At 42.7% G+C, this 13,593-nt stretch overlaps 1 protein-coding gene across 2 annotated transcripts in view; it reads right to left on the bottom strand.

Annotated features, from left to right (window-relative positions):
* ABHD5 (abhydrolase domain containing 5, lysophosphatidic acid acyltransferase) overlaps window positions 1-13,119 on the bottom strand; it is a gene marked incomplete at its 5' end in the record, with an annotated part of 30,903 nt that extends 17,784 nt beyond the window's left edge. The window contains one exon of one of the 2 annotated variants that reach the window (XM_082321340.1): window positions 12,986-13,119. In XM_082321340.1, the coding sequence (XP_082177466.1) occupies window positions 12,986-13,119 (134 nt within the window). Of the gene's footprint in view, window positions 1-7,813; window positions 7,893-12,985 lie in introns of those variants that run through there. The other variant, XM_082321341.1, reaches the window with a different exon arrangement.
* Between the last annotated feature and the right edge of the window lie 474 nt (window positions 13,120-13,593).

Genomic DNA, 13,593 nt, shown 5'->3' with positions numbered 1-13,593 from the left:
ACTCTATTAGGGGATATAAATGTACATACATGGAGCTCATTCACTCACTTTTCGAGCTTACAATTTACTTACTCACATTAGAGTTATATGAATGCATAGCTTACAAGAAGTATTAAGCTTAACATCATTCAACAGGGGTTATTTTCCTATGTACACCACCATTGTAGAGCTAGCTGTAATAATCTATGCAAAGCCTGTGTGGCCAAAAAGCAAAAGGAAAAACCTGTAAGCAACAGAACTCCACTAACTCAGAGTAAATGAAAGCAATGCCATTTGCTACATGATGATTTGTCAAAAATTGCTGACCCACCGAGACAGGACATGCAGAGATCTTTCTACAATACTGAATATAAAAATCGGCTTTTCACTAAGAATTTTGAAGTTAGTAAGGTAACCAAAACTCCCAATATAGACCAAGAAACAGGTGCTGAAACATGCATCAGTGACCGAAGTGTGGAGGAGTAGACTTTCCTGTCGTGAAGATTATTTGGACTTAAAAATGACATCAGTAGGGAAGCGAGTGCTCAGGGTATACAACAACTACACAATAATGCACGAGCAAAGGATTACGGGAATGTAACTGAATGCACGAGCAACAGAGCTGCGTATCTGTTTTTGTCTTGCTCTCAGCAAATGAACATGTTTATTATTTTTAATTGAATTTGTGAAGATAATGTGGCAAGCTACCAAGGTTTTAGCTAGGGAAGAAGCTCAAAAACTTAAAAAGCTGAAACACTGAATGAACTCACTGGTAAACCATTTCAAGCTTTACCCTTTACCCTTAAATCTTATTAGAATCAAGCTGATCTTTCAAAAACCCTAACCTTCTCCTCTCCTGACTCTCAGAATTAATTCCAGCTATTTACAAGGAAGAAAACAAAATCAAATTAATGCAGAGAATTTGTTGTACTGTTTCTGCCCAGCACCAAGAGGAATGGAATTGTGATTTTCAGGGCTATCCAGCTGGCATGGTGGTTATGAACACCCATCAACTCGAGCTAGTCCCAAATTAAGAGAATCTTGCATTATAAGAGAAAAACAAGGGTAAGCTAATGGAAAGACAGCTCAGACTCTCCCATCTTGGTTCTGCATAAAGTAGTTTTGAAGTACTGGGCTTGCAAAGGAATTCAGAACTGCCAGTGTGTTGAAATCTAAATACAATAAGCATCATAAGGCTTACTCTTCTAAGGCCTCACGTAACTCCATCGCATAAAAACACTTAAGCATTGTACTTCAATGAAACTAGTCATATATTTAAGTGTTCTGTTGAATTGAGGTTAGAGTGCCCAGTGTTTTACCAAAACAAACGCTAAATACTTAAATATTATCATTAGTCCATAAGCAACACTCTAAAAGAGGTTGATAATTAAAAGAAAGGAGCAACTACCTGCAGGTAAAAGCAACTCACTCAGACCCTTCAATTGTTATAGAAATACTAAGAATGGGGAAAACAGGAGTGAAAAGGAGCACCAGGTATTCTTAATGGGGCAAGAGGTCAACATATCAAATTTAGGGCAAAGTGCCAATTTTAAGAGTAAAACTTCTACTATAACACCCTAAGAACACTCTATAGCTAACATAGGATTTTGTATGGATGGATGCTTAAGTGAAATAACTAGAGATACCCTTTTACCCTTTTCATTATCTCCCTCCCCCCTTTTTTTTTAAGAGGAACATTGGAAATGAGTCTGTTTACTGAATGTTTTCTACATTTCCCTCAGCATCAGCAGTAGTCTACACAAAGCCTAAGAGGTAAGTAGGATGTGGTTTCTTCCATTGTCAACACCACCAAGTTTTCAGAGCAAATTCTCTTTTTGGTTATTAAACTTCAAGTTTACAGGTTACCTGAAACAATACAAAGCAAAAGAAACAGTCAAGGATGACACAATCAAATAGGACTTTGTGTGTCAAAATGTCAGAGAAAAGTAGCAGGTTTACATCTGGCTAATTTATGTCCAAGATAGAATTAAGTTATAGTAAACTTTTTCTTTCCCATTTCATTAATTTAATGGCCTGCAACACCAGAATACTGAGTGCTATTTACATGACTGATTATGGCAAGAATTAATGCTTCCTTATTAACATTTACCAGCAACACTATCATCACAAAAAAACTACTTTTTAAGTAAAGAAAAATATTTTTCTTTCCAGCATTCACTATATCCAAGTTCCATCTCGTTCTCTATTCACTCCCAGGAGAATTTCTCTTGAATGCAGATTGTTAAACAAATCAGTGGGGGAAAAAAAATACTTTGGAGAAAAATGCAACAAACCTATTTCAAACTAGTGTGTGAAAGAACAAGAAAACATGTTTCTAAAATTCCAGTAAATTGAAAAGTAAACTTGAGGAGATACAGAAGCGGCAACTATTTTCAACTGAAGGAAGTTTTAAAATTATGATGTATTGGAACTGCATATCTCTGAATCAAATCTGATAACATTTTTCTGTCTGGTAACACAATATTAAATGACTAATAGTGATAAGGTCGGACCAGTAAAATTAGGATGTCGCTTAATCATTGTGGATTTCATTTTATGAACAGGTTCAAGTTCTCCTATATGGTTTCAGGCAAGCCAGCAGTCTCTTTAGCATTTCAACAACTGCAATCATTTAAAATCCAAGAAAATTACACATTCAAACTTGGTACTAGTTTAAAGCAGAAATCTTGCTATGAGAGGGAAAGTTGGGGTGGAGAAAGTTTTAATGTAAAGAAGTAAATAAAATACATTCTTCAAGACCAAGATAAATGCTCCTTCTGCTCAAATAATATACAAGAATATAACTGTGAGATTTTATTAATTATAAAATGAAGTAAGAACTATAAAGCAAAGCATATTTAATTGAAAATGACAGAATGCATTACTGATTAGCATGAAAGAGGACTCAAGTTTCCTAATTAAATTTGGAAAGCTTAAGAAATTAGAAAAATATGTTTATCATGTGAAAGCAACACGCTCTGCATGAAACTGAGAACAACATGCAGCAAATAAATATATATTAGACTTAAACCTTTGACAGAAGGAGTTGACTGCAGTTAATATTCAGTGTTAGTCTGTTAAGTCAAGGGAAGCCAATTTTTAAAACGAGAAAGATAAAACACACAGAGAAGTCCGTGTGTTAGTCCAACTCTGAAAAGCACCCTGTTTCTGCATTTTTATTCCTGCTGGTGTCAGTATGCAGTAAACTGGGTGACGTAATGCCTGAATCTCAGGCCATCCTCGCTACCAGCAGATCAGATCAGATCTAAAAGCTTATTTTGCCAAATCACCTATTTTGTGGCTGCCCTATCAGATTTGTGAAATGATTCCGCTTTAAAAGAAACTATGTTTTAAACCAGATAATTATGGAGACCCAGCTACAGAGAAGCCAAACAGTTAACCAGCAGACCTATGGGCTAACAAGGTGGAAAAAAAGACTAGCGAGGCAAGGTGGAGGACAGCAAGCTTTTAAGTCACAGCTGCCACTGACAGACAGTAACATATAATCATGACCTCAGTCAGTCTGGATTTAACTGGGCAGGGATGTCTCAGGAACAAGGCTCAGGATATGATTTCATGACAACTTTAAGAGCATAACCAATTTTAGGAGTCCTTGTAGTCCTTCATTCCCATCCCCAAAGTGCAGCATGTTCTTTAGCACTTCGGTTTTTTGAGAATAATGAATACAGTCAGAATCATTCAAGCATACACAATCTATGTAAGGTAACTGTTATTGCAAAGGCTGTATATCCAGGGACAGAGCTTCTGAATGTACAGTAGAAGTCAGATGTAGTAACCACAACAAAAATTTGAATAAGATGTTCCTAGGACAAAAATTAGGCTCCGGCAGTTGCAGACAAACATCGGAAGAAAAATATTCCATGTTCCACCTCATAATGCATCAAAAGACCAAAAATGTTGTAATCCTCAGGGAAAGACCCTGAGGAGCATACTAAAGAGGCAAGACCCAGAAGCAAGAATTAGGAATATGGCATGGGAACAGAAAACCTCAATCCTTTAACAAATGTCTGTGTACCATTTTCATGAGGTGACAACAAAAAAAATATATGAAATTGCTGTGAATGGGTTAAAAAGGAAACAAATTTTTTCCCCAGATGACCTTATAACCCTGCCTATAAAGTTCTGTTTAGATGAGTTTCGAGCCAAGATGTTCCAAGATGTTGTGAAACTCTTGGATACTTCAGTAACATTAAAATAGACTGTTTTGAAAACCTCTGCATAATATTTCTAGGAAGTGTAATGTACATCAGCCCCATTCCAACAAAAAGGCCATGATAGGTTATTGCAGAATATTGCCACACTAGGTCAGAGGTAAAAACAATGCATTCTTCATGTACGTACTGCATTTTGAACTCTGTATTCAGAATATTCAACTTCAGACTTAATGTAAAAATTCAGAAGCAAATTTTATTACTGTCTGTATTTATATTAACAGTGCTACACAGGACTATCACTTATCAAAATTAACCTGAGAATGTAAATAATGAATATGAATCCATAACCAATGAGCATTTTCTGGCTATTTTAGTGATATTGAGGTTTCCCGTGTTATTTCAATTCATCTGAGCAACCTGAGCATTCAGGCAGTGGAGAGGATCTACAATTTTGCTCCCTCCCATGCTGAACCTCGGCCACAGGTATGCCTTGCTGTGTACCTTGCATCATTGCGGTCCCCTCCTCGTTTTCTTCTCTGTCTCCTAGTATTGCCTTTCATTTTTTTTAATCCACATGTATCCTTTTTTATACGTTTTTGTCATTTCTTCCATCCGCTTTCTAGCTATACCCAAAGGTGTCCGTTTCAGGGCATGTGCTTTTTCACTACATACCACAAGAATGAAGTTTATTCATGGACTGCCACCCAAGCCTGCAACCTGTAACGCTCATACTGCTTACAAAGTAGCTGTGTTAGCACCCAATGCAAGAAACCATTAAGCATGTGTGCAATAATGAAGAAACCATGCATGGGGTCATACAGCTATTACTTATTCCTGTAACTGTTCACTGCTATATAGGTTCCACATCTCCAAACAAGGGCAGTGTCCTACCGTCCTTCGAAACGTCACAAAGTCTTCTCCACAGTCAGGTTAAAGTCAGGCCACAAATATACTACAGAGAACTAATTAATTCTAACAAGCTTTCAGAAACACTGCTCCTCCCTAACTTACTCTCTAACATAGAGGCATTTCCCCTTAAAAACTTTACGGTCCACTAACTGCTAACAGTAACCAGCTAAGCAAGCCCTTGGTTAATTTCCTTCCATCTCTTCTAAGGACCCATTATTTTATATTTTGATTTAAAAGCTAAAATCAAACACCATCTGGAGAAAAATCGTATTAGCAACTATAGACTGGGTATGGAAGAACACAGAATAAAGATGCAGACAAAAGGGGGGAGCCGCACAGTCCCACTAAAACTACTCAACCTTGTGACAGGGATCACATGTGTAACACACAGGTTAGGTACCACTGAGGACCTACATCCCTCTGCCTCCTCCACAGTAACTCACATCTGATAGAACTTGGCATTGCCACAGCTGCTAAGTGTTTTTACAAACACCACATTGCATTAACGATTTGTGAAGAAAAGCATAATTAAAACAAAGAAAATGAAAATTTCCTCTTGGTGCCCTTCAGATGTTACCCAAGTTTCTACCACTTTCATTTTAGTCATCCACCCACCAATGCACTCCTGCTGCCCTTCAGATATCGCATAACCTCAACCTTGCTTAAACCTTATTTGTCAGCCTTCCCACACCTATCATGACAGAGGCCTGCATTTCAGACTGTCCCTGAGTTCCATCAAACAGGACAAGAACAAAACACACATGTAACAGGCACCTCTCACAAATCTGCACCATTGCCTATCCACAGTCTACCCTCCTTATCTTTTGCTTATATTCCATAGTGTATTATGCATAATTTAGATCACAACTTAAATAGGAGATGAATGTTTTCATTTTTCCATAAGGAGCCATATAAAAACACAGATAAAAGACTATCTAAAGCATGATTATTTCCCTTAGCTCCAAACACACTGTATACAAACCCCACTCATACTGGAGTGTGAATACACACTGAAGATGGGTTGTTTCACTGCAGATCATTAGAACAGCTTCTACGTTGTGTTCCTTTATCATAGTCACCCACAGCAACTAACAGTTACCTACATCAAACTTCAAGAACTGTTGTTCAACGTTTTGGGCTACCTAGCCTCACTTCCACTTCTTGGAAAACCTAAGAAGTGCATAGCCTTTTTCGTAACAGACTGTTTTGTGTACATGCCTACACTACAAATGCTTTAGATGTCAAGGAAGTCTAAGTAGTCTTAAAAATAGATAAAAAGTTAAATGGGTCTAAAAAGCCATTGCATCAAACATCCCCTTACAGAAAGGTACGATACAATTAATAAGCCTTTAGTGTCAGTACGACACTTAATACATGTAATAAAAAAAAAAAATTCTACAATAGTCTGCTAGCACTAACCCACCCCATTTCTGTTTTTTCCTCATTGCAATAACCTTCTCTTCCTCACTTCAATATGAGTGGACTTTCTCAATGGCAATAGGTGCTATTGCACCTTTTATTACAGAACGCATTTTTATGCCTGTATCTTCCCCTCCTTTCTGTAGTCTCCTATGATCTGGAGTTTTGTATTGTAACTCATTCAGAGCACCTTCCTCCTCCGCCATTCCTCACCATGTCTTCTCGGTGTCACTTAAAATCCTCCTCTTTTACCCTCTTAACCTTATTCCAGACTGACCTCATTCCCTTACACAGCTTCACTGACTAACAAATCTCTCTTCTCCACTGACCTCTCTCCTGCTGTGCAGCTTCTCATCTGGATCTTTCAGAGCCAATGCAAATGCAAACGCTCACCTTTTCTCCCATGCCCTCTTCTCTCTGGCTGTCAATACAAGTCATGTACAAAAACCTATCCTGAAAGAATGTCAGATTTGCAAGTAAATACTCAAACGTTATGAAACACGAGAATCAAAATTTCCTCAACAAGCAATCTTAATAAACCACTATTCAAGAGAGAAGAGGAGAAAAGATGTTTTAATAATTTACCAGTTGGGAAAGTTGTTCAGATTCTTGCATAAAAGTTCTGAAAAGTCAGAGATCCTCCTGGCACAGACACTGTCCCTTTTGGAGGGGTAGGTCTCTAACTGGGCCTACCAACCCCCTAGCAGGCTCTAAAAAAACCTGAATATACCCAAATGCGTGTAATACTGGCTACAGTTTGCATTCTCCAATGACCCATAGTCACCAACACTATGGCAACCCCACAGCTAGTCGCCCCTCTGGATTTATGACTGCATTTTAATTTCCACTAGGGCTACAACCCCTCTCGCTCACAGGTACCCTAATCCTACTTTGACAACTTTTGTAGTAGAGTTGACACTTTGCTTGATACTTGGAAAGTTTCCACTTGAGCCACACAATTAGTAGCAGACTATCTAATGCTGCCTCTTTAACCTGCTTTACCCCGCCACCAGTAACATCCTAAATGTAAATTAAAAGCTACTACATAATTACTATCTTCCTCCCTCTGCTTCTCATATTTTTCTTTAAAGACTTGAGCTGGATGGCTGATAAATCTAGTCAGATTTTTTTTTTTTTTTAATAGGGGATTTCTGTCACAGCAGATGACTTGACCAGGTAATCACTGAAGAAGAGCGGGATCTTCCACGGAAGGCAGTGGAAACCTTCAGGCCAGACACTGAAAGCGTCTATCCTCTAGTGACGGTGTCCGTAAAAATTTACGTCCATCTACTGCATACATGAAGTGTGAAGCACACATAGCATGGGATCACCTGCATGACCAGTGATGGCAGTGGAAAACACGCACTTGAATGCTGCTTCACTGAAGGCGGCAACCAGTGTTTCCACAGGCCACTGGAAAGGAGCAACTGAGGATGCTCTGCCACTCGAAGAGAAAGGGAGACCTTCCACAGCTCGCTGGAGCTCGTCGGTGCGGCCCTTCCTCCTATTGTCTAATATAAGAACAAGTTTCAGAAAGAGCAGAGGAGAAAACCTCTCAGCCTAGACATGTCCAGCCTGTGGCATTCAAACCTCTAGATGATGTCTCCTAAGGCAACCTCCCTTACAAACCATAAAGAACTAAAAAGAACTAGAGAATTACCTGAAAAATCACAAATATATTTGCTGAATTATACATGTATGGGATGCCCTAATTTTACTTGGTTTGTTTTAAACTGTGAAAGAAAGTCCAGGGGCCTCACTGTCACCTCGTGAACAGATCTTGACCAAGGCTGTGGTCCTTCGGCGACTCCTTGCCAGCAATTCTGTCATCTATTTCCTGCTAAGCTGAGGGAGCTTGGAAAGCGGTAGGTAAATGTATAAATGGGTCTACCTGAAATCTAAAAATGCCCTTCACAAAGGTAAGTACATCATGCATAACCATGGAGGACTGGTGTGAAATGGGTGAAGCAAATGAAAAACATTAACAAATAGGAAACTCTTCTCTGAATCTCTGCGCTAAGCCTAAGTCAAAGAATACTCATAAGCAAGGGAATCCAAAGAGTAGTCAAAACCAAGTAAAAAGAGCTGAATAGATCATCTACTTTTATATACTCACTGCATTTTTTTAACCTTTTTCCATAATGTTTGCCTACAGTTGCCAGCTGGGAAAAGCTGAATATTACTGTTCTATCTCCTATCGTGTTTAATCAAACCTCTCATGGGGGCTTTTAGATGAGATTCTTCCTTGTCCAGGGACAGGGCCAAAAACCACACTGCCATGACCATCCTTCTTCTGCCACTGGAATGAGAAGATAGCCCCCCTATTATATTTTAACATCTTTCCCTCTCTCCCTTGAGTCTATGTTGAGGGAGAAGAGAGATCTTCGTGATCACCACAGACTTTCCCTTCCCAAATTCATACAAGGACAGGAAAACTGTTTGAAACAATCCTGTAGATGCCTGAAAACCTGCTCATACACGTATTTTCAGATGAGCACACAAATGGAACTCAGAGGGCATTAAGCACCAAAGCTACGACTGACACAACCCTGCCAGTGAAAAAGACAAAATCAGAAAAGAGGAAGGAAACGTCCTTTAACGTTTTCCCACACGTGCTTACCACACTGCACTTACGTCTCACTCGCTCTTTAAAAATGAAAGTTGCAGGTCCCAGACTTGCTGTCTGTCGCCTGTGCTATAGGAAAGGCCCTTAGAAATAGTCTCCTTTCACAAAGAAAAGTAAGCAGGACCCTGCTTTCACCAGTCTACCCACTCAGTTTGCTTTAAAACCCAGATGATGTAAGAAGCAAAAAAGCAAGCAAAAATTTTGAGTTGAGAGTGTCCCTTCATGCTGTAATATGATGCTTTAACGTACCACTATGATATCCCTGTGAACCATCCTACTAACAGGCAGACGTAAGCCTAATAAACTATTCCTCTTGTATTAATAAAACGGCTCACTTCAAAATTATAAAAAGAATTCTGTAATACAAACAAGCTTGAAGGATAATACAAAAATAATTGTGATTACCAGTGTTTCAGTGTATTTTTTTACCTATTACTCCAAGCCATTATTTTGTGAGACTACAGGCTACTCACAAGCAATTTGATGTAGGCTCATAAAGGCAGATCCCTTAAAAATTTTGTTTTAAAGAAAGCTATTCCACTTATCTCAGAGGGGGAAAAACCCAGCATTCTGGTTTGGGTTTTCTGTATTTATACATATATTTAGTAGCTGCTATGACTAGTTATATCACAAGCCATAAGCAGTCCTGCTGAATCCAGAGTGAGTATAAGTGAATTCAATACTGGCAAAAGGCTTACACTAGGCTGTTTGCCTCACAGGCAAAAGCCTACATCTAAAACCTACGCAGAGAAGGTCCGAAGCTGCGAAGAGGTTTGGAAATCTTTAGCAGATCACATGTTAACCAAGCAATCCCTTCTACGATGAAAGCCAAAACATTTGTTTAGTTAATCTTCTCATTCAAAGTTAGGACAATATCATGAGTATCTTTCAGCTGAGATCTTCTAGAAAGTAACTGAGCGACTCTGTTTTCACCACACTCACACAGTTACCAGATTTCAATAAACTGAGCACGTTGCATAACAAGTTGAGTCACACCATTTTTTTCAAAGCGATAAACTTCATATTTATTCTTCGTAGACACCTGTCACTAACCATTTAATCCAGGGTTTTGATGGTATATTGGAACTCTTCCTCTCACTGCCACAGTTTTAAATCCAAAAATATTTAACACATTTCACTTGGTTATAAATTTCCCCTGGATACCGAGCTTTGCTCAACTTGGAAAGATGAAGAAACGCTAATTTTGACTATTGTTAGAAACAGAGCAATAAAAGCACTAACAACTCGGAGCACTAACATTTCATCAAAGCTAATGCACTTTCTGAATTCATGGAAAAGAAGGATGAGATTTTGTTCTCAGAAGTCTTTTGTGAATTGGGGGGCTTACTCTGAAAGATTTCACATCAAATGGCCTGATTGTTCAGAAGCGGGACACTGACATCGTCCTGAAAATCAACCCCCTTTAAAAGGGTATCCCGCTGAGTAAACCAGAATGAGGAACCTGTCGTAATCCTTTTGAAAATTTAGTCTGCGATTCCTAACCCTACGTCCAGATCATCTAGTGTTACGGTCCTGCAATCCTGACAGGCTACTGAAGCCGAGGGCGCTTGGCACCATCTCGGCAGCACTCAGCGCTCCATGGGATCAAACCAGACCACTAATACAGTTCAGGCTAATGCGCTGAATGAACATACAAACAAAACAGGCTGAGGCAGAGCTATTTTAAGACTCTTATTTAGAAAACCCATAAACCATCAACAAGGGGCGTTACAAATGATGTGTATTTTATGAATGTGAACGGGTCAGAAAGAACACAGACCCAAGAAGAGGACCGTAGTTTCAAATGGGTAACGTTGCAGAAGGCGGGGTGAGGGGCAGATTATTTTAAAAAGCTATTTTAAGTTTGAGGAAAGGAGGAGAGCACCGAGTTATGGAGTAGACGAAACTGCATGGTGCTTTCAAAGGGAAGCCTTTGAAGTTTATACTTGAAAAGAGAATGCTGTGATAAAGGCATAACAGGGATTTTGGAAAAGATGGATAGTCCAGTTCTGGTCAGATCGAGCTGGCAGAGCAGCAAAATATGTAAGATGAAATACCAAAGCCTGAAGTTGGAAAAAGGACTACAAAGAGAACAAGACTGAGAATGCAGGTCGTTTTGAAGGATAACAGAACAGACACATAACATGACAACACGCAAACAGTAACATCCTTGATATGAAGTCATGAATGCACAGCATGATTTTCATGCAAGTGGCTACAGAATTTTAAGTGGAATTTCTCAAAATAACACAAGACTTAATTATGAGAGAAGGGAGATGGAGAAGAAAAGGCAAGAAATGAGTTTTTGAGGGCCAGGCAATCAGCGATAAGATACACCGCCTGATATTTAAAGGATGGAGAAACAGGAAAAATTAATGTAAACAATGCAAACAAAGCACATTTACACCAGTGACAGCGGGGATAAAGCACATGTATGACTAGAGCACAGCTAGATATTTTCTGATAGAGTATTTTTTTGGACTAGAACCATGATATATGATGGAACAAACTGGGAGATTAAGTGACCAGCACACATATTAAGTATGTTTGGTGAACTGACTCAGAGATGGGATGACTGTATTATTCTATAGTGGGATAAAGGAGGGCAGACAATATATTTGGGGGCAATGGAAGGGTATAAGAACAGGTCTGTACTGGAAGCTGAAGTGTATGATGAGAAATAAAACATACCCTGAAAGACAAGGTATGAGAAGGCATACATGAGTAAAGAATATGTGAATGGAAGAAGAGCAGACCACTGATTAGTAACTTGATTATTATAGAACCATTTGAACGTACACAGACAAAACATATAGTGTGGAACTATGTAATTTCAGGCAGAAGAGTGACTAATATGTATAATGAAGTCATATCTCGAGCGTGTGAGTAAGTAGCTACAAACAAATATTAGGGATATATGTTAAGAACAGGGGCAGGATAATTTAAGCCAGAGGAGTTATTTTGGTAGGTGTGAATGCCTTGGCATAGTGAAAGGAAAGAAAAGGTTAGTAGAGATAGCTGGAGATGAGGCAGGCATACAGTACTAGAAAGGGGAAAAGTCAGAGCAATAGCATAGAGGTTTATAATTTAAAGGCGCGCTCTCATCTCCTACTTATCTCAAGGATTACACAGAGGAATGATGACACAGTGTCAGAGAGGCTGACAAGCCTTATTGTCTGCTCTACATCTAAGCGAACGCATAGAACGGATGGGAGGAGAAGGCAGGGTATTTGTATGTACAGGTGAAGTTGCAAAGGCACACAAAAGCACGGGGCAGCAGTACCTACAGGCGCGCCTATACCGGGCTCCGGGGTGCAAGGGAAGGGTGGCTGATGGTAACAGCGCGTACAAAGCAAAGACGACAGCAACACGCGTACGTACGCACGTAGGTGTGCAGTTACAGCGGCCGGGCCAGCAACCAGGGCGCTGGGAGGCACGGGGTGAAGCAGCAGGGGCACGGCGCTCCCGCGGAGCGGGCGGCACCGTCCCGGCAGCCGGCCCGAGCCGGGCGGCGTCCGCACGGGGCGGGAAGCCGCCGCGGCGGGCGGCCCGTGCGGCAGGGAAGATGGCAGGCAGCGCGCCTCTGCGCCGAGCCAGCGCTGAGGCGATGCGGGCCCGCAGAGGGGCGGCCGCACCGGAGGCGCCGCGGGCCGGGGAGCGCGGCGGGCGGCCCGGGGAGGCGGGAGCCCACCGCGGGACCGGGCACCGGCCGCCTGCTCGCACGGGCTGCGGCGAGCGGCGGCAGCGGCGGGCGGGGGGGGGTGGCGAGCGAAGCCTGTAGCGGCAGGGAAGGGCCGGGGCGCGCCTGCAGGCTCCCTCCCCGCGCCGAGGACACCTGCGGGGGGGACGAGGGTCGCCCAGGGCCCGCTCCACTCACCCTTCGCTGGACGTCTCCTCCTCGGCCATGGCGGCGGCGCGGCGGCCGGGAGCTGGCAGCGGAGGGGCGGCGGCGGCGGTGGCGGCGGCCGGCAGCGCAGCGAGGGACAAGGCGACAGCGGCGGCACCAGCCATGGCGGGCCCCTCCCCCCGCCCGCCCGTCGCCTGCGTCATCCCCGCGGCGGGGCTGGGGCCGGGCGGGGCGGGGCGAGGGGCGGGGAGGGGAGGTGGCCGCCTGCCTGGCGCTGGAGCAGGGCTACGGCGATCCCGTGTGCGGGCCCCGTGTCCCCCGGCCCGGTCCCGGGGTAGCAGCGCAGGCCGGGGGAGCCCGCCCGCGAAGAAGGGCGGCGAGTTGCCGGCCAGGCTGGGGCGCGGGTTGCGGCCAGGGGGAGGGCTGGGCGCGGCAGGGCCCTGCCGCCGCAGCCGCCGCGCCCCGCCAGCCCCGTCTCTGGGGCACGGGGCCGGTGCCCGGCCGCTCGGGAGCGCCTTTCCCGCGGTGTGAGACGCCGCCGCACGGCCGGCACCCAGCACCGGGCAGCTGCCCAGCGGAGGGGCAGCGACGCCTCCGTGCCCGCAGGCAGCTGACGGGGAGAGCGGGAGGGGTAGCGG

The sequence above is a fragment of the Platalea leucorodia genome, assembly GCF_965183815.1.
Source record: "Platalea leucorodia genome assembly, chromosome: 1".
Lineage (NCBI taxonomy): Eukaryota > Metazoa > Chordata > Aves > Pelecaniformes > Threskiornithidae > Platalea > Platalea leucorodia.
The sequence above is the reverse complement of the archived record's forward strand: the minus strand, read 5'-3'. Positions and strand labels throughout refer to the sequence as shown.